This window comes from Gopherus evgoodei, unplaced genomic scaffold, assembly GCF_007399415.2.
Source record: "Gopherus evgoodei ecotype Sinaloan lineage unplaced genomic scaffold, rGopEvg1_v1.p scaffold_38_arrow_ctg1, whole genome shotgun sequence".
In the NCBI taxonomy this organism is placed as follows: Eukaryota; Metazoa; Chordata; order Testudines; family Testudinidae; genus Gopherus; species Gopherus evgoodei.
The window spans coordinates 861,241-887,409 of NW_022060059.1; the positions used below are offsets into that span (position 1 = coordinate 861,241).

Genomic DNA, 26,169 nt, shown 5'->3' on the forward strand with positions numbered 1-26,169 from the left:
AGTCCTGATGAGGGTGTGAACTGCCCCCCCCCCCCCCCCCCCCCCCGCTGTTGGACAGTTTTGCCTGGGCCTCTGCTCCTGGAGAGTTTTTGCCTGGGCTTGTTTTAAGCCGTGAGAACACATCTTCAGCCTCATAACTATATACCTGAAATTACAACCTATAACATTACTATAACAACAATGCTCAGTGCATCTTGAGCCTTCCAAAGACACCTGACATGACAAGCTTTGCATTGGATACCACACAATCATATTATCATGATGAACATGGGGGTGCAGGCTGTTCCCCTGAGGTACAGAGTGTCACATCTGCTCAGTCGCCCCTCAGCCAGCCCCAGGCTAAGGCCTGGTCTCTAAACAAAAGTTGCCCCAATAGATCCTAAACTGTGAATTTAAACTGATGCAATCCCCTACGTGGATGTTCTGGTTTCACTTGGAGTTGCTTTTTTTGGTTTAGCTTCAGTTTATTGGGACAAGATTAAGTTCACCTCAAATAAACCTCTCTCAGACCTAGTCTCAACTTAAAAATTAGATCGACCTAGCCACATTGTGCAGGGCTATGAATAATTTCACATAGATAGATCAATCTAACCCCCAGCATAGACATGGCTAAATTGATGGAAGAATTCTTCTGTGGAGCTAGCTACTGCCTCTCAAAAAGGTGGATTAACTACATACCCAGAAAAACCCCATCCCATCAATGTAGGAAGCGTCTACACTATGACACTACAGTGGCACCACTACAGTGTTTTAGCAGTTATAGGTTAGACATGCCCTTAAACTGAAACTAGAGCATCTAAATAAGGTTTGTCCCCAGTTTAACTGTACTCTCTTGACACAGCTTGATTTTCCTGAGCCTTAGGTCCTTTACCAATCTAGATCCCCCTGAAGTCTGACCCTCATTCTCCAGTTAACAGCAAGTGACCGACCCTCCCCCGTGGATCCCAGCCAGGTTTTACAGTGACAGTCTAGCCATACTCTGCACAGCAAGCCAAACCCACCCTTTCCTATCTGCAACAGCCACATTTTACAGGCTCGCTCTAATCAGAGGAAGAATGGCTTATTGGTTCCTTGCTCTGTCACAGACTTCCTGTGTGACTTTGGGCAAGTCACTCAGTTCCTCTGTGCCTCAGTTTCTGCAGCTGTACAATGGGGATAGTGGCCCTGCTTGGCCTCACAGGGGTGTTGTGTGGGTAAAATACATTTGTGATTGTTAAGCGCTCAGATGCTACATTAGCAGGGCCATTTAAATACCTCCTTTAGAAAGTGCTTTGTGCAACTTCACCCAGAGACTGAGCATTCCCCTGTGCACCTCCTTCCTGCCATGGCAGCACAGAGAACAGACATTCTCCTACAGGATGCCTAGAGCAGGGCAGATCCTGCCTGCTATGTACTGATGGAATAAAAGCACCAGACTGTGGGGCATGACTTATTAGCCAGCTCCGTGACTAGTAGCCAGTGAATTTAAGGCCTGAAAGTTGTCAGTTCCCTCTCTCTATTGAATGGTCAGGGGATAGATTGCTCCATTTTCAGGCCCTTTTTTGAGCAGATACATTATGTAGGTGAATTTGCCTGGTCCCTTCTTAACTGGCATGCACCAAAATGTAAGCATCGGCTGATGTGGGCAATGGGGCAGTTTTCATTTGCACTTGTAAAAGCTGGATGATGGGCTCAAACAGCTGCAGTTTCATGGATCCCTTTCTCCCTGTAACCAAACTGAATCTAGCCACCACTTATTTCTCTCCCGCCCCAGATGGCGGGAAAGAGGAGATTTGCCAAATGAATCTTTCTCTTTACACCTTCTCCTCTGAACCATTTTACGCAGCAGGCATTTCAACACAGCTAAGTTTTTAATCTGGGCATCTGCATTCCACAAAACACACTGAGCCAGATCTTCAGCTGGTATAAATCAGTGAAGCTCCACTGACTTCAGGGCATCTACACCAATGTATAACATCTAAGGATCTGGCCTTATACATCTATTTCACAAATGTTTAGCAGTTCCGTGGATGCTATTGGGACAGAACTGGCCCAGGTTTGGCTTTAGATCCTGAAATCAACTAGGCCTGTGATGAACCAGTGTACACAGCAGTAGTGCTGTCTAGACATCTTGCTTTTCAAGAAATATGACTCCACTCCCTTGGGACACCTGCTTTTCTATTCCTAGGCTGTTGGATTTTAATAGCCACAGTGAGTTAGGATCTTGGTTTAGCTTCTCCTTTGAAAGCCAGCTGCACAACACTAGAGCTGGTTGGAAAAAGCAATTTCTGTCCTATGGGAAAAGCTGAGATTTCAAAATTCGGCTTCATCCTGAAGTGGAAGAAAAGCTGAAATCTCTGAATTTGTCTTCAAACAAATTATTCCAAAATATTTCATGTCATCCTTATATAGTATAGTCGAAACAATCACGTTGAAATGGAATGTTTTGGAAATTTTTCATTGAAATTTTTGAAGAAATAGATATGATCCTGTGAAACCTTCTGGTTTTGTTAAATCAGCATTTTCTGAGGGGACAGTTTTGTCAGGAAATTTTGGCCTCACTCTACGCAGCCCCATGCTGGGGCTTTGGTTGAGTATTGACTGTCAGGTAGGAGCCCCTCTTACTGAATTACTAACCCTACTGCAGAGTTCGCATCTAAGTTCTCTCTACGCATCACCCTGTTTAGAGTATAAGGGTATAGCCCACAGACTCAGTGATACTCCGTACTAAAGATAATACAGATCCCAGCTGGCTTCAAAGAGACCTTTTGCTTTTTGGATGTAAGCAGAGTCAGGATGAGCTCTACCCTGACATCTGGTGGTGAATTATGGCAAGTGTGGAAAAGAACTTCAGGGGCTGATCTTGTTTGCATAGGCACACCCACCCCACCGAGCATGAGCCCATGGCAGCCCAAAATGGTCACTTTGACAGCTGTCCCCAATTTCTCTGTTATTGGGGCAGGAGGAATAAAGTGTTACCCTAATTATGTGAATGAAGGACTATGAAACTGTTTTATGACAGAGGGTCTCACCATCAACTAAGTAGCACTCACTAGATAAGGGACATGGGTTCCAAAACCCAGTGACTGGGGGCTTCAGGTATGTTTACTGGGTGGTATGGGCCCATTTTGAGGGGCTGGAACACTAATTGCACTTTCTCTCTCCACTGTTGAATAGCAGAGTTAATTTTGATTCCATTAAGAGTCTAGTTAGAGGCTGCTGATCTGAATTCACTTTAAGCCAATGGTGCACCAGCACTGGGGCTCCCCTACTACAAACTGAAATCACTAAAAGAGCTAAAATTACTGAGCTGAGATCACTGAGTGCTGTGTTAACTAGTGGGGAGTCTGAAGATATATTGCTAAGCTGCTGGCAGAGCAGAGCTGTTTGCAGGACAGTTGGAGCAGTCCACGGAACAGTGAGTGGAGCTGAGCAGTTTTTGGGGACAGCTGGAGCAGTTCATGGGATGGCTGCTGGAGTGGAGTGGCTGGCAGAGCAGAGCAGTTTGTGAGATGGTTGGAGCGGCCCATGGAACAGCGAGTGGAGCAGAGCAGAGCAGTTCGCAGGAATGACTGGAGTGGCTCACGGGACGGCTGGAGGAGTGGAGCTGCTGGTGGAGCGGAGCCGTTCGTGGTGAAGGCTGCAGCAGAACTCCACGGAGAGGTGGGGCAGTCAGCCTTGGACCATGTAAGGTGCCCCTTAACACCCCGTGTGCCTTCTCCCCCTATTTCCACCCAGGCTGGGGGTTAAAACTCTGCAGATAAACTTTTGAACTCTGGGGCAGCAATGGCGCGGGACAGAGACTTTGGGGTTGTTGAACTTTGGGGTGATTGGACTTAAGACCCTGAGGGGAAAAGGACACTGCCAAAACTTACTTGGAGGTGGGTCTTTTTCTCATGGTTTGTGTTATGAATCCTGTTTGTGGTGTTTCCCCAACATGATGCAGCATTGTTTCCCTCCTTTATTAAAAGGATTTTGCTACATTCAGACTCTGTGCTTGCAAGAGGGGAAGTATTGCCTCCTAGACGCGCCCAGGGGGTGGTATGTAATTGTCCCAGGTCACTGGGTGGGGGCTCGAGACAATTTTGCATTGCGTTGTTGAAACGGAACCCCTGGATACTGAACCCGGCCCTTGTTGCTACCAACTCAGAAAGGTTACATGTATATGCTGGATTTATTCACTAAGACAAACCTGTTAAGGAATTTTAGTTTGGAATGACTCTGTCTTGCTGAGGAAGACTGCTGTTCTGGTGAAAGCCCTGGACTGAGACTCAGAAGATCTGGGTTCAGTCCCTGGCTGTAGCACAGACTCTTTGTGTGAACCTTGGGATGGGATTTTTCAAATGAACTGAGTGTTCGCTTCAGTACCAGCTCCAGCATTTTTGCCGCCCCAAGCAGCGAAAAAAAAAAAAGAACAACCTGATGGAGCTTCTGCTGAACTGCCGCCAAAGAGGAAGACAACGAGTGAAGTACCTGCCCCCAAATTGCCGCTGACCCGGAGTGAGCCGATTGAGCTGCCGCTGAAGTGCCACTACCGCTGATCCAGACGTGCCACCCCGACAACAGATGCACTGCCGCCCCTTTCTATTGGCCACCCCAGGCACCTGCTTCCTTTGTTGGTGCCTGGAGCCAGCCTTGGTTGGCTTAATGCGGTTCCTGTTGAGGACAATGGGAGCACAGTTAGACTAATGCTGAGCACATTGGGCTCTACTTTTAATCTATCTGTTTTTCACTTCCCAAGTTGGTGCTCAGTAGTAATTCTCCCTTTCCCCCATCCTTTGCCTGCCTGACTAGTTAGATCATAAATTTTTTAAGGCAGAGAATCCTACTTTGTTTTTGGACAGCATCTAGCACAACTGGGCCCTGATCTACACCACAGGACAGAGCACTGGACTGGGACTCACGAGACCTGACATCCATCCCCAGTTCAGCCTTCTGGGTCCCTTCTCTGTTCCTCAGTTTCCCCATCTGTAAAATGGTGATAATGATTATTAAGTCTGATTCCCCACTCTGGCACTTTGAGTGCAGTAGGTGGGAGCCTGCAAGGATTCTAAAAATTAATACTTGCCACTCCAGGCTTGTATTAAACTCCCAAGGTTACAGCTTTTCTCTGACCTTGAATTGGTAGATGCTACCACCATCCAAGTGCAAAACCCCTTTGAGAACTCAGGAAGGCGCACTTGGGAATTCCTTCCTGTGGGGTACCCTCAAGCCCTTTTACACACACACATCCCGCCCCGGGGGAAGAGCTAAGAAGAAAATAAAGGAAATCAGCTGTTGGCACCAGCTAATTAAATATGTCCACAAACCTCTTAGGGTACAAAAATCCAATTCTGTTCTGAAAAAAAGGTAAATTTTATTAATGAAATAAAAGAAGAAAATACATCTGGGACTTAGGTTTTTGCTAGATTTAAAAAAGAAACAATTTCAAGGATTAAGCATCAAGAATAGCTTTCTTGAGGTCCAGCTTAAAGGTTACAAGCTAAACAAAAGCACCTGGGGTTAGCACAGAGGAATCCACAAGCCATAAAGAAATAAAAGGGATTAAACCTAATCACTTCTTCCTAGACATTTCCTGATCTACCTACATATCTGGAGTTTTAGATAAGTAGTTTCTAGGTATGATACTGATAATTTTTCATACCTGGCCCAAGTTTCTCACAGCATAACTGATCCTTGTCTGCCTCTCCCTGAGAATAACAACCAACAGACAAAAGGGAAATCTTGTTTCAATTTTAAAAAGTTCTAGCTCTTTTGGCCAGGTGCCTACTCATTTCCTTTTACCTATGCATAGCAGTGAGACTTTTTAACCCTTTACAGGTAGAGCATTTAGAGGACAACTGCTGAGAGGGATTTTATAGCTACTGAATGGCTGAGTATCCATAAAAGGGAGCTACCCCCCCCCTTTTTATTTATCACAATGATACAGCCCTCCTTTGTAAAGTGCTGTGAGATCTACAGAGGTAAAGCACTACATAAGAGAGAGATATTATCATCATCTCAACTGAGGGCTTTAGGGGCATATATTTAAATATGTGATATATTTAAACAAGGTAAACAGGATGACGTGGGTAAATATAGGTCTATCAGTCTGATATCAATCCTGGGCAAGATAATGGAGTGTCTGATATGGGACACGATCAATAAAGAATTAAAGGAGAGTAATGTAATTCTAATAAACATGGTCTTATGGAAAATAGATACCGTCAAACTAACTTGATATCTTCTTTTGATGAGCTCACACGTTTGGCTGATAAAACTAATAGTGTTAATGCAGAATCCCTGGATTTCTGTAAGGTGTTTGACTTGGTACCACATGACATTTTCCTGAAAAAACTAGAATGATACAAAATTAACATGGCATAGATTAATTGGATTAAAAGCTGGCTAACTCTCAAAGTGTAACTGGAAACAGGGAACCATCACTGAATATGTGAATTTCTAGTGGGATCCTGCAGAGATCTGTTCTTGGCCCTACACTATTTAATATTTTTATCAATAACCTAGAAGAAAACATAAAATCATTACTGATAAAGTTTGCAAATGACATGATAATTGGAGGGTGGTAAATAACGAAGAGGACAGATCACTGATACAGAGCAATCTGGATCACTTGGTAAACTGGGTGCAAGCTGACAATATGTGTTTTAATACAGCTAAAAGTAAATGTATACATCTAGGAATGCAGGTCATACTTACAGGATGGGGATCCTATCCTGGGAAGCAGTGATTCTGAGAAAGATTTGGGGTCCTGGTGGTGAAGCTGAACGTGAGCTCCCAGTGTGATGCTGTGGCCAAAAGGGCTAATGCAGTCCTGGGATGCATAAATGGGGGAATCTTGAGTTGGAGTAGAGAGATTATTTTACCTCTGTATTTGGCACTGTGGTGCGACTGCAGCTGTAATACAGTGACCAGTTCTGGTGTCCACAATTCAAGAAGGATGTTGAAAACTTGGAGTGGGTTCATGTAAAAGCTACAAGAATGACTAAAGGATTAGAAAACATGATGTATAGTGATAGACTCAAGGAGTTCAATCTATTTAACTTAACAAAGAGGAGGTTAAGGAATAACTTGATCACAGTATATATGTGCCTACATGGGGAAAAGTAGAACATGATCCAATGTCTTGAAGTGGAAGCTATACAAATTGAGACTGGAAATAAATTGTATATTTTTAACAGTGAAGGTAATTAACAACTGGAACCATTTACTATGGGTCAAGGTAGATTCTCCATCGCTGGCAAATTTTAAATCAAGATTGGATGTCGTTCTAAAATGTAAGGTCTGTGAATTATTTTGGGGCAGTACTCTAGCCTGTGTTATGGAGGAGATCAGATTAGATGATCACAGTGGTCCCTTCTGACTTTGCAATTTATGAATTAATAAAGATCAATGAATCTGTACATTGTTCTGTTCAATAGTGATGCAAAGGAGAGAAGAAAAAAACATCCTTTTTTTCAGGCTAACCAAAGTCAACCTAGATCCGTCATTGCCTAGATAACTTTAATTTATTACACTGATGCCATTTAAAAATGAAGGGGCAGATGCTCAGTTGGTATAAATTGTCATGGCTCCATTCAGCTGCCATAGCTCTGTGGAGCTATGACAATTAACACCAGCTGACGATCTGACCCCAAAACAACCTGTTAGACAAACCTTTCTCTACCTGGAAACATGAGCTTGACATTGACGCAGGAAACACTAACCAAGTAACATGTCACCTAAACACTCTAATCAAGTAACATGTTTTTTCTTTAACAAATAAGGGTTCTGGGCTGATCACATGTGTGTATCTTCATCTTACAGTCAAACTAAACAGCCACCATATGTAGCTCCTTTAAAGTGACAAATGTTGACAGACTGCTAAGTACAATGCAGGAAGGGCTGTAAGGAGACAGGATCAATTAGCCAGATGATACAAGATCCGGAATAGAAAGGCCTCTTTGAAACGATAGCATTTTTTTCAGTGTCTGTGTATGTGCCTGTACAGGTAACTATGCATAATATTGTCAACTCTGTCTCGAGGATTTAGAAACAGAGTGAATCCTGGCCTGGATGAAGTCAATGGCAAAACTCCCATTGACTGAAACAAGGCCCATGATTTTCTCTGATTTTAGTGGAAAAGACCTTTCTAAATCCCCTGTACTACTTTGAAAATCTCAACCTATACCTGCCTGTCCATAGTGTTGGTGTCTATATTTATCCATCTGTGTGAAGAGAGAGAGAGACTAACAAAATAAATATTGCCAAAAGAAATGAAATACCATTGAATGAATGGGTGGACTCCCAGGCTCTGTCATTATTCTCTGCCAGCTTCCTGCTTACAATAATCCCAGCGCTGCCTGACTAGACAGATCCCCTTATCGCAGTATAAATTACATAAGAGTTATAGAATTGCTGCTGAAGGGAAACAGATTGGGTTGGGTTTGCTTTGTTAGATAGCTAATGAGTGGGATACAGCAGAGCAAAGCCAAAAGGGAGGAGGGGGGAAGTGAATATCTTTGTTAAAGAGAATTTGTCAGTTTCTGCCTGTAACTCCCAGAGGAGTGTTCTGGGGAGAGCTAATTGAATTAAGAACATGTGCACTTCTGCTAGCAAACACTCTTTATCTCCGTCGAGTGAAGATGGCAGGCAAAGAGATGGGATTCATGGTAATTTCAGCTTGGCCAACAGCAGCTGTATGCTGTGCACTTATAATTGCAGAGAACATCATAAACTGTTGCATTTTGCATGATCCTGTCCCCTGGGGGGGCAGGTTCAGGGAACTGGAGGCGAGGTGGGGAGGGATTTCCACTTGGCAGTATGGTGTCTTGCTTTCTTTGATGCCAGGAGCCTTTCCAAGGTCAAGGCCCCCAGCTTAATGAAATGCGTCAGCACAGAAGACAGCATCTGATGGCGTTAATGAGGCAGCAATCAGGAAGTTCGTGAGGGCACCTTCAGAGCACTTGGCAGTGGCTTTGGGGAATCAAGGAAGAAAAGGCACTCGGGCCAAAGGCTGCAGATATGCGTTGTTTTGTGCCTTCAAAGACAGCTCCTCATTAATGCACTAACAAGACAGTGTCATCCACAGTCACGGAGTAAGACATAGCAAGGGCCATTTCACCGCTTCCCATCACAGACACCAATTTGGCAAGTTAGAGGTGCCTGATTACTTGGGCTGTGCTAAATGAAGAGACTGTCTGCAAGGCGCACACCAATCATGGGAGAGAGAGGCTTGAGATTATTGCAGTGAAGAATCCTCCGGCTCCATGGAGTTTGCATGGTCCCAGCTGAATCTTCTCCAGTGAATGATCATTTCTCTTCTATTTAAGGGCCTTTTGCCTTTCCCAGTTGTTTGGGCTGCTGGTGAATTTCCCTAATATTAGCCATGTAATTGAGCCCTAAACCGAGGCCTGTATCAGTACAGGAACAACTCCAAGGGCAATGGAATTGTGTCTGCGCATCTCACCCTCCTGAGCACAACCCCTTCAAATGCAGACAGGGATCAGAGCCAATGATAACACATTAGTCAAAAGTCAGGCCTACAGATTACTGCAGAGTAGGGAGCTGCGACAGTATCAGAGGAACAGGTTACTGATTATTATGGGGATACCATGGACTTTGCTGATTATTCCAGTGCAGAAGTGATGGCTGTCAGGGACTAGTGTTAATATAGCAGTCACTGGCATTCAGCAGCTCAGTAATCGGCCACATTGGAGAGCCATGAGACAAACCGTTGTTTCCCAAGAATGGGGTCACTAGATAAGATACAGGCTCTGGGGAGTGGAGTCTTTGGCAACTAGTAACACTGGGTAAAGTAGGCTTGGAGACACCTGGCCCAGATCCACAAAAGTAATTAGGCTCCTAACTCCCGGTGTCTGGCTGAGAACTCAGAGCCTGTCCCTTCCCCAGTGAACCTAGTTACTGTCATGGGAACAGTGGCACCTAGATTTGTTTTGTCAAAGAAACCACAAGTGGAGAAACGCAGAATAGCAGAATCAGATTATGAAGGGAGTTGGCAGAGCCATGGGGTCCAGGCCAGGGAAGCAGAGATTGCTACAGATCAGAAACCAGAGAGTGTGGCAATGTTTGGCAGAGATCCGGCTTCAAAATACCAGGTCACAAATGAGGAGCATTGACAGACTGGGGTACAAGCTCCACAGCATGTCACTGCCGAGCTGCGTTGTCAGAGGGGTGTGCCTGTTCACAGTATCCCAGCGGCCATGGGCCCAGTACTTACAGAAACCAAAACCTTCACATGGTGGAATAAATGAAAGCTATGAGCTGGGAGCCCTGTCACCATTGGGAGTAGCAGAAGGCAGCTGCTGATGCCAGCAGTGGTGGAGCATTGTTGTAATTCATCAAGCAAATTCTGCAAAGCATAAAGCCACCCTCCCCTCCCCCACCATCCTAACCATGACCCCTTTCCCAGGGCAGCAGCAAGGGTTCTGTGGACTCCATTGTTTATTTAATTAGATCCAACTTCCCTCTCTAACCAGATTAGGTGACAGTCTATAAAACCCAGGCTGGCGGGGGAGCGGGGCAGAGCTGAGTGGCCGGAAATGAAGGAAGGTAAAATCGCATTACAGTCCTGAATTAGCATCTGGCTCAAGCCCTGGCTCTGCTTGCTATCTGCAACATGCCAATCCCTTGCAAAGCCCAGCGTGCTGGAACTGTCCTAGGGACCAGGGCCGGCTCTAGGCACCAGCATTCCAAGCATGTGCTTGGGGTGTCCCTTTTCAAGGTGCAGCATTCTGGCCTTTTGGGGGTGGCACTTTGCTTCGGCTGTGGCACTTTAGCCCTCCCTTTTTTTCTTTGCTTGGAGCGGAAAAAAAACCGAGCCGGTCCTGCTAGGGACGTTTGTCATCGTCGCATTTCCATGCAGGTTTTGGAAACACTTTGTGAAGCTACGTTCTTGTGATCCTTTAGGGCCAAGTGTAGGGGCTGCTCTCTCCCCAGACCTCTCTCCTATGCAGCCAATAGCATAGATTCCACCATGGCAAGCCTGGGGAGGCACAGTCAGCCAGAAGAAAAGTCGTCCCCCTTTCCCAACATGGGGTTGATTAGATGGAAGAGATATAAATACCAGCATGTAGGCCAAGGGACCAGACTGGGCTGTGAACAGGTACAGGGTATATCTGTTGAGAAAGGCAGGAGCCACAGATACCTAGCAGCTCACTTCAGGGAATTAAGCCTCAAAAGTCCACAGGCCTCAAATGCTACTGTGACACAGGGAGGGATTATTATCCCCACTTAGCAATAGAAAATGAGAGCCAGAGAGGTTAAGTGCAAGGCTCTAGTAGAGCCAGGAATTAGACCCATAACTCCGATTCCCATGTTCTATGTCCCTAGTCCCAGCAGCCTTCTCCTCTCATTTGCTAGTGCACAGCCCCAGCAGGAATCAGTCAGAGCAGGACCTCTGAAAATGAAGACCATAGTGCCTGAGATCTGTTGTTTGACAGGAACAGACTGTGCAGGGTTTGATTTTTCAGAAGCCCTACACGACTCTCTGCCTGCTTTGTGCACGGCTATCCCAGCTAGGCAGACCAGCATGGCCAGAACACATGGAAATTAGGAGCAGAATTACTCTCACATTTCTGGAGGCAGCTGGGGGTTTCTGGGCTATTGGAAATCAGGCCCAAGGGGTCTTGATTTCTAAGAAGCAAACACAGGAGAGACTATGGGTTATTCAGAACCCAGTCCCCCTGCTCTTTTCAGCTCTGATCCATTGCCTACAGCTAAGCTCTCTCCATCTAAGCTGTATTGTTGTTTTTTCCAGAGACCGGATATGTTTCTCACCCCGTCCATCACTGACACTCTTCCTATCCTGGATCCCAAACTCCTGGGGAAGATTGGGGCAATCAGAGAGCCCTGGGCACAATCTTCCTCTCTTGTACCATATGCTTCCGTCAAAGGGGACAAATTAAAGTTAGCACTTCAGCCCCCGGATGAGGTAAGTTCTTTCCTTTCCCCAATGACATAGATTGCCTACATAAGACTTAGGAGCATTGCACAGGTGCGACATTCCTCTCTGGTATTATCTGAACTGATGATCTGCTAGGCTTCTCCGGTCATGGACTTTGAGAGCCAGCCTTACCCAACTCTGCTGTGAGAACCCCCACTCCTGGGCTGTTCACCATGTCTCTGGCATGTAAGCTGCTCCCAGCTACTTGCAAGCGAATGACACTAGACAATATCTCCGGTCCCAGAAACAACCCTAGGAACCTGTCTTGCAGTGTCCAGTTATGCCCGCTGGGACACTGCAAGTTTATATACGTTCGTCAATTTAACAAAGAAATTGATATGTACCAGGCTTGTTATCCCAAGGAGAGCCTCTGACACACTTCAAACCAAACACACTGCTTCAGGTAGACTAAACAAACAAATTTATTAGCTATAAAGATAGATTTTAAGTGATTATAAATCAAAGCATAACAAGTCAGAGTGGTTATCAAAAGAAAATAAAATATAAGCACACAGTTTAAACTCTCAACTCTATTAGACTAGGCAGCAACTAGATTAAGCAGTTTTTCTCACTCCACTGGATATTGCAGTCCTTAGTACACAGGTTTGTTCCTTAAACCTGGGCCAATCTCCTCTGTTGGAGTCTTGTCTTCTTCTCTGTGTCTTGGTTGCTTGCAGCATAGGTGGGGCAGGAGAAAGGCCCTATGTGCGTCTACTCTGTTTGTTTTATACCCTCAGTCCATGTGCTTTTGGAGCACAAGTCCAGGCATGTCTGGGGGGCATTGATGAGTCTCTTCCAGCAAGGTTGAGCAATTCCCCTGGTTGGGGCCTCATGCAGGTGAGTCACTGCATTGTAGCTCCCTTGCTGGACAATGGCTGTTGATGGGGTGAGGGGCACTTGGTGGCCACAGGAAATAACTCCAGAGGGGCAGGAAGCTTGGCAGGCCGCAGCAAATAACTCTTGCAGGCAGTGTGTTTGAGACCCCTGATCTAAGGGGTCGGTTGGCCCCTTACTAAAACTTAGTGGGGGAGGGGGTTGATTGGCCATCTCCCAGTACCAAAAGGAAAGGTCAATGGGAAATCAGGATCTTGAGACTGACAGTCCCAGCAGCAACTGGGAGAGGCCAATACTGCAGATCAGCCTGACTGACAGGGCAGGCAGGCTAATGAGGGAGTCAGGAGGCTGTGGGGGTCCCATCCTCCTTGTGAGTGGAACTGCCAGACATGCCAAACCCATGCAGAAATTGGGCTTGTTTTTGGCTTCATTGGCTTGGGAGTTGCTTGATGGCTAGTTTTTGGCTTGTTGCTTGTTTGACATGTAGTTCGTTGCTTGTTGTAGCTTGTTGCTTTTTTTTTTTCAATCAGCTCCCGGCAAGCAGGGGCAAGAGGTGGGGAGAGAATCAGGGATGCACAGTGGGCCCACCACAGGCCCAGACTGCATGCGGGGGAATCTAGTCACATAGAGTGCTGGGGTTCTTAGGGATTGGCTTGTTTTGGCCTTGTTTTGCAATGGGATTAGCTTGATTTTTGGCTTATTGTGAAAGTGAGGGTACTTATTTACCGCATGAAAGTTGGCAACTGTGGGAACTTCCTGGAACAGAGTAGGACCAGACTAGGGAGAGAGCAGAGGCCTGAGTTGAGCTCAGGAGCAAGGCCTCGCCAGCCAGAGAGAACACAAGAAGCAGCGCAGGGAGCAGGTCAGTGCTGGGAGCAGAGCTGCAGCAACAACAGCCAGAGAAGCAGCCCTGGGAACAGGTCAGTGCTGGGAGGAGAACTGCAGCAACCAGAGCCAGAGGGGTCAGATAAGCAGCCCAGGGAGCTGGAGGCAGAGCAACAACAGTGCTGGGGCTGGAGTTGCGGCTGTAGCTGGAGCAGTATGGAGGTAGGTGCAGTAAGCAGCTGGGGAGAATGAGGGGAGATCCTGAGCAGTGGGCCCAGTGCAGGGAGACAACCACAGCCAAGAGACCTTGCAGGCCAGACATGGAGGGCGATCATAACCTCAATGGGATGGAAGAGTGGATAATGCTGTGGGGAAGGACCCTGCCACCTAGAGCGTGAAGGTGTGTGGTCACCACCAGAGTGAGTGTCTGACCTGCAGCATCTCTGCAGCACAGCCAGGGCCTGGGCAGGAGGCCTTGGACTTGTGAGGAACAGACTGTGAATCACAGAATCATAGAAGATTAGGGTTGGAAGAGACCTCAGGAGATCATCTAGTCCAACCCCTTGCTCAAAGCAGGACCAACACCAACTAAATAATTTGTCAAACCAGGCCTTAAAAACCATTAGGGATGGATATTCCACCACTTCCCTAGGTAACCTATTCCAGTGCTTCACCACCCTCCTAGTAAAATAGTTTTTCCTAATATCCAACCTCGATCTCCCCCACTGTAACTTGAGACCATTGCTCCTTGTTCTGTCATCTGCCACTACTGAGAACAGCCGAGCTCCATCCTCTTTGGAGCCCCGCTTCAGGTAGTTGAAGGCTGCTATCAAATCCCCTGTTCCCTCAGCCTCTCCTCGTAAGTCATGTGCCGCAGCACCCTGATCACTTCCATTGACCTCTCTCCAATTTTTCCACATCCTTTCTGTAGTAGGGGGCCCAAAACTGGATGCAGTACTCCAGATGTGGCTTCATCGGTGCCAAATAGAGGGGAATAATCACTTTCTTTGATCTGCTGGCAATGTTCCTACTAATGCAGCCCAATATGCCATTAGCCTTCTTGGCAACAAGGGCAACTGCTGACTCATATCCAGCTTCTCATCCACTGTAATCCACAAATCCTTTTCTGCAGAACTGCTGCCTAGCCACTCGGTCCCTAGTCTGTAGCAGTGCCTGGGATTCTTCTGTCCTAAGTGCAGGACTCTGCATTTGTCCTTGTTGAACCTCATCAGATTTCTTTTGGCCCAATTCTCCAATTCGTGTAGGTCCCTCTGTATCATAGCCCTACCCTCCAGCGTATCTACCTCTCCCTCCAGCTTAGTGTCATCTGCGAACTTGCTGAGGGTGCAATCCATCCTATCATCCAGATCACTAATAAAGGTGCTGAATAAAACCAGTCCCAGGACCGACCCCTGGGGCACTCTGCTTGATACCAGCTGCCAACTAGACATTGAGCTATTGATCACTACTCATTGAGCCCGACATTCTAGCCAGCTTATAGTCCATTCATCCAATCCACACTTTTTTAATTTGCTAGCAAGAATACTGTGGGAGACCGTATTGAAAGCTTTGCTAAAGTCAAGATATATGACATCCACTGCTGTCCCTATATCCACAGAGCCAGTTATCTCATCATAGAAGGCAATCAGGTTGGTCAGGCATGACTTGCCCTTGGTGAATCCATGTTGACTGTTCCTGATCACCTTCCTCTCCTCCAAGTGCTTCAAAATGGTTTCCTTGAGGACCTGCTTCATGATTTTTCCAGGGACTGAGGTGAGGGTCTGTAGTTCCCTTGGTTCTCCTTCTTCCCTTTTTTAATGATGGGCACTATATTTGCCTATTTCCAATTGTCCAGGACCTCCCCCAATTGCCACAAATTTTCAGAGATAATGACCAATGGCTCTGCAATCACATTAGCCAATTCCCTAAGCACCTTCGAATGCATTAGATCTGGACCCGTGGACTCGTGCATGTCCAGCTTTTCTAAATAGTCTTCAACCTGTTCTTTCATCACTGAGAGCTACTCACCTCCTCACTATACTGTGTTGCCCAGGATAGCTGTGTGGGAGCCGACCTTGTCTGTGAAGACCGAGGCAAAAAGAGCATTGAGTACTTCAGCTTTTTCCACATCATCTGTCACTAGGTTGCCTCCCCCATTCATTAAGGGTCCCACACTTTCCCTAGGCTTTTTCTTTTTGCTAACATACCTGTAGAAACTCTTCTTGTTACCCTTCACATCCCTTGCTAGCTGCAATTCCTGTTATGTTTTGGCCTTCCTGATTACACCTCTGCATGCTCAAGTAACATTTTTATTCTCCTCCGTAGTCTTCTGTCCAAGTTTCCACTTCTTGTAAGCTTCCTTTTTGTGTTTAAGCTCACTGAAGATTTCACTGTTAAGCCAAGCTGGTTGCCTGCCATATTTGCTATTCTTTCTGCACATCGGGATGTTTTGTTCTTTAAAATACAGCCAGCTTTCCTGGACTCCTTTCCCTGTCATATTAGCCTCCCAGGGGATCCTGCACATCAGTTCCCTAAGGGAGTCAAAGTCTGCTTTTCTGAAGTCCAGGGTCCGTATTTTGCTACTCTCCTTTCTTCCTTTTGTGAGGATCTTGAACTCAACCATCAACTGCTCTGACATTCCAGTGATGGCTGTTTGTGGTTCCCTATGCCCACAGAGCGGAGTGACGGGTTTTCCTTTAAACTTTCCCATATTTCCTTTATTTTTTGTAATTAGTTGCTGTTTAATAAATTGTATTTGCTTTGAAGCATCTAGTGTGGAGAGAGCACACTGGAGTGGGGACACCCTAAGCCCCGCCCTAAGTGACCATGGCAAAGTTGGGGGTTAGCCAACAGGAATCCAGACTTGTTGGGGTTACGAGGACTCTGCCACCCAGGAGTATGGAAGGGGAGCCCTCGAGGTCAGGCAGGCCTCTGAATAAAGGGAGTGGGAGTGTAGTAGAGTGGCGCCAGGGCTCAACCCTCCTTGCGGGCGGAGGGGAGCCACACCGGCCCACCGCGCTCGGTCGACTCGGGGCCCATCCCTTGCTGCGGGGCGGAGTGAACCCACAACAGTTAGCAAGTGGCACAGCCCCTTAGGCAGGGCGGGGCAACACACACAGTCTATACTCAGGCCTTTCAGCGGGGCTGAGCAACAAGGTAACAATATATATATATAATCCCAGGCCCTTAGGCAGGACGGGGCAACACACATAGTCTAGGCTCGGGCCTCGTCAGCGGGGGCTGAGCACAGGGGAACAGTATATAAGTAGGCCCAGGCCCTTGGGCAGGGCGGGGCAACGCACACAGTCTAGGCTCAGGCCTCGTCAGCGGGGCTGAGTACAGGGGAACAGAGTATAAGTACGCCCAGGCCCTTGGGCAGGGCGGGGCAACACACACAGTCTAGGCTCAGGCCTCGTCAGCGGGCCTGAGCACAGGGGAACAGTATATAGCCTCCACAGGTCAGGGAAGGGGGAGTCTGCCATCCTTGAAGGGGTGGCAGGGGGAACGCAGGCCCTCCCACTCCACTGCGTTCCAGCCCGGGGCCCTAGTAGCAGTCAACACCGCTAGCGGTCAGTGGGGGATCCTGACCGAAACACACTGCCATTGGCTCAGGTGAGCCTGCAGCCTGACTGGGGTCAGCTGCCCCCAGGCCACTTCCAACCTCCCCCTCACTGGGTACCTGCCCTTTGCCAGCGTAGTCCGGGGGGTCCCAGATCATGGGTTCTTCTTCGAGTGATTGCTCACATCCATTCCAGTTAGGTGTGCGCGCTGCGCGTGCACGTTCGTCGGAAACTTTTTTACCCTAGCAACTCCAGTGGGCCGGCAGGTCGCCCCCTGGAGTGGCGCCGCCATGGCGCCCAATATATATCCCTGCCGGCCCGCCCGCTCCTCAGTTCCTTCTTACCGCCGTGTCGGTCGTTGGAACTGTGGAGCGCGGCATAGCTGTCCTCCACATCCCTAGCTCTCCTAGTTCTCTATCATTTATCTATCGTTCATCTCTAGTCCATTATAGTTGTTAATTAGTTTGTTAAGTAGATAGTTAAGTTAAATAGTTGTTAAGTAGTTCTTCGCCGGGGGCTTAGCCCTTCCCGGCACCCGGCGCCAGGCTCATGCCTGTTTCGCCAGGCTTCAAGCAGTGTGCGGCCTGCAAGAAGCCCATGCCTACCAGCGATCCCCACGAAGCGTGCCTGAAGTGCCTCGGGGAATCGCACAGATCCGACAAGTGCCGCATCTGTAAGGCTTTTAAGCCGAGGACAAAGAAGGAGAGGGATCAAAGGCTCCGGACTCTCCTTATGGAGGCGGCACTTGACCCGACGGCTTCGCAGGCCGTGGTATCGGCACCGGCACCGGATCGCACCGGCACCGAGAAGACTCCCCGGCACCGACCCTCTCCGGCACTGGAGTCAGAGCCAAGGCCGTCGAAGTCCGATACTCCGGCCAGGCAGACCCGGCTAGAGCGCCCGGCCTTGACATCGGCCGCGGCGCCGCCAGCACCGTCGACTCCGGGCCCGGCGGGTCCGTCGAGTCCGGTGCCGCCGAGCTCCCCCATGAGATCTGGGGTTGAGATAGTGGTCCCATCCACACCGGAGACCTTCGCCTCGGCTCGGGACCTCATTGCCCTGACTGAGCCCACTCGGCTGCCACCCCCGGTACCTCCGGTGCGGGTCGTGTCCAGAGGCAAGCCCATGATGTCGGCACCGCCCAGAGACAATCGTTCACGATCCAGGTCCCGACGTCTTGGGCGCTCCAGATCCCGACGCCGCTCGCAGTCCCGGCACCGCTCCCCTCAGCGGTACCGGTCGCACTCGCGGCACCGGTCGACATCGAGACGGTCGCGGTCAGGCTCCAGTCGAAACCGGCACCGCGATTCCAGGAGCAGGTCCCGACGCTACTCGCCGCACCGGTCGACCTCCCGGCACCGACCTGGTGGCAGGTCCCGGTCTCGGTCGACCTCCCGGCACCGAGCTGGTGGCAGGTCTCGGTCGACCTCCCGGCACCGAGCTGGTGGCAGGTCCCGGCACCGAAGCGGCGCCCGGTACCGGTCAGGATCCCGGCACCGTGACAGAACTCGGTCCCGATCCCGATCCCGGCACCGTTATGACTCACGGCACCGGTCCCCGGCACCGAGACGATCCTCCGTGCCGACCCGCGCAGATACTTACCATCCAGGGTCGGCCCTTCCGTGGCCCTCTAGACAGCCGTCCGTATCCTCCCAGACGGACAGCGGGTATGCGCTGGGCACCGACCGGCAGGCGGCGCTGTTCGGTGATCCGCCGCTGCAGGACCAAGGCCCACAACAGTGGGGATTCTGGACACCCTGGGCATACCATCAGGCCCAGGGCCCCCAGCAGCTCCCTGCTAGGCCGGCGACTGCGGAGCGTAGGGCCCCTGAAGCCTCGTTGTCTCGCCCCCCTCCCTCCCCGGAAGGGGAGGAAGGGTCCAAGCAGCAGGACTCCGCTGTGGCTCCGGAGGCAGAGGCGAGGGCTGAGGAAGACCCTCAGTTAGACACTCTCGTGCCTGGGGTCTCATCATCCTCCTCCCCGGATGAGGCGGTGGCGGGTACCTCCTCCAACAGTCCCCCCCCGCTGGATCTCAGGGCGCACCAAGACCTCCTCAGGCGATTGGCTCAAAATCTGAGTCTGCAGGCAGAGGAGGTCTCGGAGATAGAGGATCCAATTGTAACCATCCTCTCTTCTGATGCTCCCACCAGGGTCGCCCTGCCCTTCATACGGACCATCCAGGCCAATGCCAATACCATCTGGCAGTCCCCGGCCTCCATCCCTCCGACAGCGAAAGGAGTCGAGAGGAAGTACATGGCCCCTTCTAGGGGATACGAATATCTCCATGTACACCCGACTCCGGGTTCACTGGTGGTGCAATCAGTGAACGATAGGGAGCGTCACGGCCAGGAGGCTCCAGCCCCCAAATCCAGAGAAGCCAGGCGGATGGACCTCCTTGGCCGTAAGGTGTATTCGGCTGGGGCGCTGCAGCTCAGGGTCTCCAACCAGCAGGCCCTGCTGAGCAGATATGCCTTTAATTCCTGGGTGGCAGTGGACAAATTTAAGGAGCTGCTGCCACAGGATGCTCGCCAAGAGTTTACGGCCATCTTGGACGAAGGCAAGAAGGTCGCACGCACGGCCTTACAAGCCTCCTTGGACGCTGCGGACTCGGCTGCCCGTACCCTCGCGTCAGGAGTTACGATGCGTCGCATCTCCTGGCTGCAGGTTTCCGGCCTTCCGCCGGAGCTCCAGCATACTATACAGGACCTTCCTTTCGAAGGCCAGGGCCTGTTTTCTGACAAGACAGACCCCAGACTCAAGAGTCTAAAAGACAACCGGGTCATTATGCGGTCCCTCGGGATGCACACCCCCGTGACGCAGCGTAGACCCTTTAGGTCGCAACAACAGCAACAACGCAGGCCGTTTTCCCAGTTCCACCAGCGGCAGGACCTTTACAGGTGCCGCGGCAGGAACAGAAGGCGCAGGCAGTCGGGGAACCAAGGGGGGCAGAACCAAGGCTCCTCAAAACCCCCGCCTGGTCCTAAGCCTTCATTTTGAAGGTGTGCCCGAGGGCGCGGTAACAGTTTCCCCTATGGATCCTTCCCCCCCGTTTTCCAACCGCCTTTCGTTTTTCCTCCCGGCGTGGTCCCAAATAACATCGGACCGCTGGGTCTTAAGCATGGTGCAGATGGGATACCGCCTGCAGTTTGTTTCATTTCCTCCTTCCCGCCCTCCTTCCTCGTCCCTCTTCAGGGACCCCTCTCAGGAGCAATTCCTTCGGCAGGAGGTGCAGACGCTCCTCAGCAAAGGAGCTATAGAGGCGGTTCCGGAAAATGAGAAAGGCAAGGGGTTTTATTCCCGCTACTTTCTGATCCCCAAGGCCAAAGGGGGCCTCAGGCCTATCCTCGACCTGCGAGAGCTCAACAAATACCTCGTGAAGTTGAAGTTCCGCATGGTATCCCTGGGGACCATTATTCCATCCCTGGATCCGGGAGACTGGTACGCCGCCCTCGACATGCAGGACGCGTATTTCCACATTGCCATTTGGCCGCGCCACAGACGCTTTCTCCGCTTCGTTGTGGGGGCTCTTCATTATCAATTTGCAGTCCTCCCATTCGGCCTGTCCACGGCCCCGAGGGTGTTTACAAAATGCATGGCAGTTGTCGTGGCGCATCTTCGGCGCAACCGTGTCCACGTGTTCCCTTATCTGGACGACTGGTTGATTCGGGGCACGTCGGAACAGCAAGTCAACAGCCATGTCCGCGTGATCACCGGCATGTTTGCAAGTCTGGGCCTCTTGATAAACACAGACAAGTCCACCCTGAGGCCCACTCAGAAGGTGGAATTTATCGGGGCCGTCCTGGACGCCACTGTGGGCAGGGCCTCGCTGCCTCTGCAACGGTTCCAGACCATGGCGGCGATCGTTCAACGTTTGCGGTCAGCCCCATTGACGTCAGTGAGGACATGTCTAACCCTGTTAGGCCACATGGCGGCGTGCACCTTTGTGACCGACTACGCTCGGCTCCACATGAGGCCTCTCCAGCTGTGGCTTATCAGTCATTACAGGCCGGCAAGGCAACCGTTAGACATGTTAGTCACAATCCCCCAGAAGGTCTTAGATTCTCTCGGCTGGTGGTTAGACCAGTCCGTATTATGTGCGGGTCTTCCCTTCCACCCCTCTCAGCCCTCGGTATCCCTGACAACGGATGCCTCAGATCTAGGCTGGGGGGCCCACCTAGGGACCCTGCGGACACAGGGCCTGTGGTCCCAGGAGGAGGTGGGGCTACACATCAACATGCGGGAGTTGAGAGCGGTCCGCCTCGCTTGTCAAGCGTTCTGTCATCAGCTTCAGGGTCGTTGTGTCGCCGTGTTCACGGACAACACGACGACCATGTACTATATCAACAAGCAGGGCGGCACCAGGTCCTCCTCCCTATGCCTCGAGGCGATACGACTCTGGGACTTTTGCGTAGCCCACTCCATTCACCTCAGGGCTTCCTTCCTCCCTGGAGTGCGGAACACACTGGCGGATCGATTGAGCAGATCCTTCCTGTCACACGAGTGGTCCCTTCGCCCGGACGTCGCTCTCTCCATTTTCCAGAGGTGGGGTTATCCCCGGGTGGACCTCTTCGCGTCCAAGGGGAACAGGAAGTGCCAAGCGTTCTGCTCCTTTCAGGGCAGGGAGCCGGGGTCGATAGCGGATGCCTTCCTCATCCAGTGGTCGACCCACCTTTACTATGCGTTTCCCCCGTTCCCTCTGGTCCACAAGGTCCTCCTGAAGGTGCGCAGAGACAGGGCTCTCGTGATCATGGTGGCCCCGGCATGGCCCAGGCAGCACTGGTACACCATGCTGCTGGACTTGGCCATTGCCGACCCAGTTCCCCTGCCCCTTCATCCGGACCTGATTACCCAGGACCACGGGACCCTCTGTCACCCAGACCTGCAGTCGCTGCACCTAGCGGCGTGGCTCCTGCGTGGCTGACTGGTTCCGAGCTGCGCTGCTCCACGCCTGTGAGAGAGGTGCTCTTGAGCAGCAGGAAACCGTCCACAAGAGCCACATATTCGGCGAAATGGAAACGCTTCTCCTGTTGGTGCGTAGAGAGAAATCTCCGCCCTATGGAAGTTTCGGTAACCGAAATCTTAGACTATGTTTGGTCCCTCAAAGGGCAAGGCCTGGCCTTATCGTCGTTGCGAGTCCACCTAGCAGCTATCTCCACCTTTCACCCGGGTGCGGACGGTCGCTCCGTTTTTTCTCACCCAACGGTGTCGAGATTCCTTAAAGGGCTGGAACGTTTATTCCCTAACGTCCGTCCCCCTGCTCCGACCTGGGATCTTAACCTGGTGTTGTCCCGGCTCATGGGGCCCCCCTTTGAGCCGTTAGCTACTTGCTCCCTGCTCTACCTCTCTTGGAAAACTGCCTTTCTAGTGGCTATCACCTCAGCTAGACGGGTGTCGGAGCTCCGAGCTCTTGTGGTAGACCCCCCATATACGGTCTTCCACAAGGACAAGGTGCAGCTGAGACCACACCCTGCTTTTCTGCCCAAGGTGGTCTCAGCCTTCCACGTCAACCAAGAGATTTTCCTTCCGGTTTTTTTCCCAAAACCTCACTCCTCAGGCAGGGAGCAGCAGCTCCACTCGCTGGATGTCCGTAGGGCTCTCGCGTTCTACGTAGAGAGGACCAAACCCTTCCGCAAATCCCCCCAGCTTTTCGTGGCGGTAGCGGACCGTATGAAAGGGCTTCCTATCTCCTCCCAGAGGTTATCCTCTTGGGTTACGTCCTGCATCAGGACCTGTTATGACTTGGCCCATGTCCCTACGGGCCGTGTGACTGCGCATTCTACCAGGGCGCAGGCGTCGTCGCTGGCTTTCCTCGCCCGTGTGCCCATCCAGGAAATCTGTCGGGCAGCGACCTGGTCATCGGTCCACACCTTTGCTTCCCACTACGCCCTGGTCCAGCAGTCGAGAGAGGATGCGGCCTTCGGAACTGCAGTGCTCCGTGCCGCGACTTCTCACTCCGACCCCACCGCCTAGGTATGGCTTCGGAGTCACCTAACTGGAATGGATGTGAGCAATCACTCAAAGAAGAAAAGACGGTTACTCACCTTTGTAACTGTTGTTCTTCGAGATGTGTTGCTCACATCCATTCCACACCCGCCCTCCTTCCCCACTGTCGGAGTAGCCGGCAAGAAGGAACTGAGGAGCGGGCGGGCCGGCAGGGATATATATTGGGCGCCATGGCGGCGCCACTCCAGGGGGCGACCTGCCGGCCCACTGGAGTTGCTAGGGTAAAAAAGTTTCCGACGAACGTGCACGCGCGGCGCGCACACCTAACTGGAATGGATGTGAGCAACACATCTCGAAGAACAACAGTTACAAAGGTGAGTAACCGTCTTTTCCTCAGCATGTCTGGCGTCGGGAGGTCCAGTCCACTCGTTGGGGTACCGGGCATCGGGAGGTCCGGGCCACTCGTCGGGGTACCGGGCGTCGGGAGGTCCAGACAGCTCCTTCACAGGCTGAGCGTCGGAACGCTCAGTCGGCTCCTCGGAGTACTGGCCCCAGGGGAGGTCAGGCCAGTACCCTTCCGGGTACCGGGCACGGGGTAGGTCGGGCCCAGCAGGAGCTCGGGCCCTAGTGTCTGCCTTCTCTGGCAGCCTCCTTCTAACTGAGCACTGGGGCCGGGCTTTTGTACTTCTGGTCCCGCCCCCTGAGTTCCAGGGGGGTGGGGACAGGCGGGACGGGCCTTGGACTTCCTGTCCCGCCCCTTGATTTCTGGGGGGCAGGGCGCCCGTGGAGCGGGGCCTCCTGCACCTTCTCTGGCCTATGTCCCTCAGGAGCATGGGGGAGTGGGGCCCCCTCTCTAACCCCCCCCTTAAAGCTGACCCCGGTCCATCGGGGTCAGGCCTCCCCATTTCCGCCAGGTGCGACAAGAAGTCGGTATTAAGATGCTCCTTGCCGGCCCGGTGGCTGACGGTGAAGGCATATTGCTGCAGCGCTAGGTACCACCGTCTGAGCTGCATGTTGTTTTTTCGCATCTGCGCCAACCAGCAGAGCGTGGCGTGGTCTGTGACCAGTAAGAAGGTGCCCCCTAGGAGGTAATATCGGAGGGCGTCACAAGCCCACTTCACGGCCAGGGCTTCCTTCTCGATTACGGCATAGTGCCGTTCCCGTGGAAACAATTTCCTGCTCAGGTAGACAATGGGGTGCTCCTCGCCCTCCACCTCGTGAGACAGAACTGCGCCTAACCCTACCTCGGAGGCATTGGTCTGTTGGATGAACCCTCGGGAGAAGTCCGGACTGTACAGGACGGGTTCCCGGCAGAGGCAATCTTTGAGGGTCTGGAAGGCCAGGTCGCACGCAGGGGTCCATTCTATCCGCCGTGGGCTGTCCTTAGTGAGGAGGTCCATTAGCGGGGCTGCGATGGATGCAAAGCCAGGGATGAACCTCCAATAATAACCTGCCAACCCGAGGAAGCGACGTACCTGTCGTTTTGTGGTGGGGGGTGGGCAGGCGGCTAGGGCTTGGACCTTCCCCACGAGCGGCCGTACTTGTCCCCTGCCGATAGTATAGCCGAGGTAGGTAGTCTCTTGCCAGCCAATCCGGCACTTCTTCGGATTGGTGGTTAGTCCAGCATCTCGCAGGGCCTGCAGGACCGCCGCCACCCGTTCTAGGTGGTCGTCCCAGGATGTGCTGTAAATAACTACGTCATCCAGGTATGCAGTGGTGTATTCCTGGTGTGGGTGGAGGAGAAGGTCCATGAGTCGCTGGAACGTCGCCGGGGCCCCATGGAGGCCGAAGGGCATCCGGGTGAAGTGACAGAGCCTGGAGGGTGCAGCGAACGCGGTTTTCTCCCGAGAGGCAGGGTCAAGCGGGATCTGCTAGTACCCCTTGCTAAGGTTGAGGGTGGTGAGGAAGCGGGCCTCGCCCAAACGGTCCAGCAGCTTGTCCACCCGCGGCATTGGGTACGCATCGAACTTCGACACGGAGTTGATACGCCGAAAGTCGGTCCAAAAGCGCTGGGTACCGTCGGGTTTGGGGAACAAGACCACGGGGCTCCGCCACTCACTCTGTGACCGTTCGATGACACCTAGTTCTAGCATCGCCTGTACTTCCTCCTCTACGACGTGTCGCATCCAATGGGGGAGAGGCCTTGTCACCTCCCGGATTACCACCCCCGGCTCTGTCTGGATGGTATGCTGTTCGAGGGTCGTGTAGCCCGGCTGGGCGGGGAAGGTTTTATGAAATGCCTGTAGGAGACAGCCCGTCTGCTTTCGCTGCTCCTCAGTGAGGGACTCCCCAAGTTGAGGTGTTGTGGGGTCGTCGGGCGGACTAGCCCGAGGCCCCAGTTCTGGTTCAGGGGGGTAGGGGTCGATCAAGAGCCCCTCTCGTTGCTGCCAAGGCTTCAGGAGGTTTACATGGTACCTCTGGGTCCTTTTCCGGCAGTCGGGCTGGTGGACCTCGTAGGTGACCAGGCCGACTTTCCGAATCACCTCATAGGGCCCCTGCCAGCGGGCCAGTAGCTTGGACTCCATAGAGGGCAAGAGCAACAGCACCCAGTCTCCAGATTGGAACTCGCGGACCTGCGCCCCCCGGTTATATGTCTGGGCTTGGGCCTCCTGGGCCACTTTCAAGTTCGCGCGATCGAGTGTCCTGGCTTGGTTGAGCCGCTCTTGAAGCTGGGAGACGTACTGCAAAAGTCCCTGCGTGGGAGAAGGGGTCTGTTCCCGCATGAGGTCCAGGAGCCCCCTTGGGCGGCGGCCATATAACAACTCGAAGGGGGAGAACTTGGTGAAGGCCTGGGGCACTTCACGGAGAGCCAAGAGCAGGGGCGGGATCAACTGGTCCCACCGGCACAGGTCCTCGGGGGTGAATTTGCTCAACATGTCTTTTAGAGTCCAGTTGAACCGCTCCACAAGGCCTTCGGTTTACGGGTGGTAAACCGAGGTACGCAACTGCTTGACCCCGAGGAGCGTGCAGACCTGCTGCAATAGTTGGGAGGTGAAGTTAGTCCCCTGGTCAGTGAGTAGCTCCCGGGGCAGGCCGACCCGGACGAAGACCTTGATCAGCTCGTCCGCGATGGCCCGGGCGGTA

At 51.6% G+C, this 26,169-nt stretch overlaps 1 protein-coding gene across 1 annotated transcript in view; it reads left to right on the forward strand.

Annotated features, from left to right (window-relative positions):
• LOC115642159 (coiled-coil domain-containing protein 33-like) overlaps positions 1-26,169 on the forward strand; it is a 291,133-nt gene that overhangs the window by 123,662 nt on the left and 141,302 nt on the right. The window contains exon 11 of the mRNA XM_030545599.1: positions 11,738-11,911. Within this exon, the coding sequence (XP_030401459.1) occupies positions 11,738-11,911 (174 nt within the window). The remainder of the gene's footprint in view (positions 1-11,737; positions 11,912-26,169) is intronic.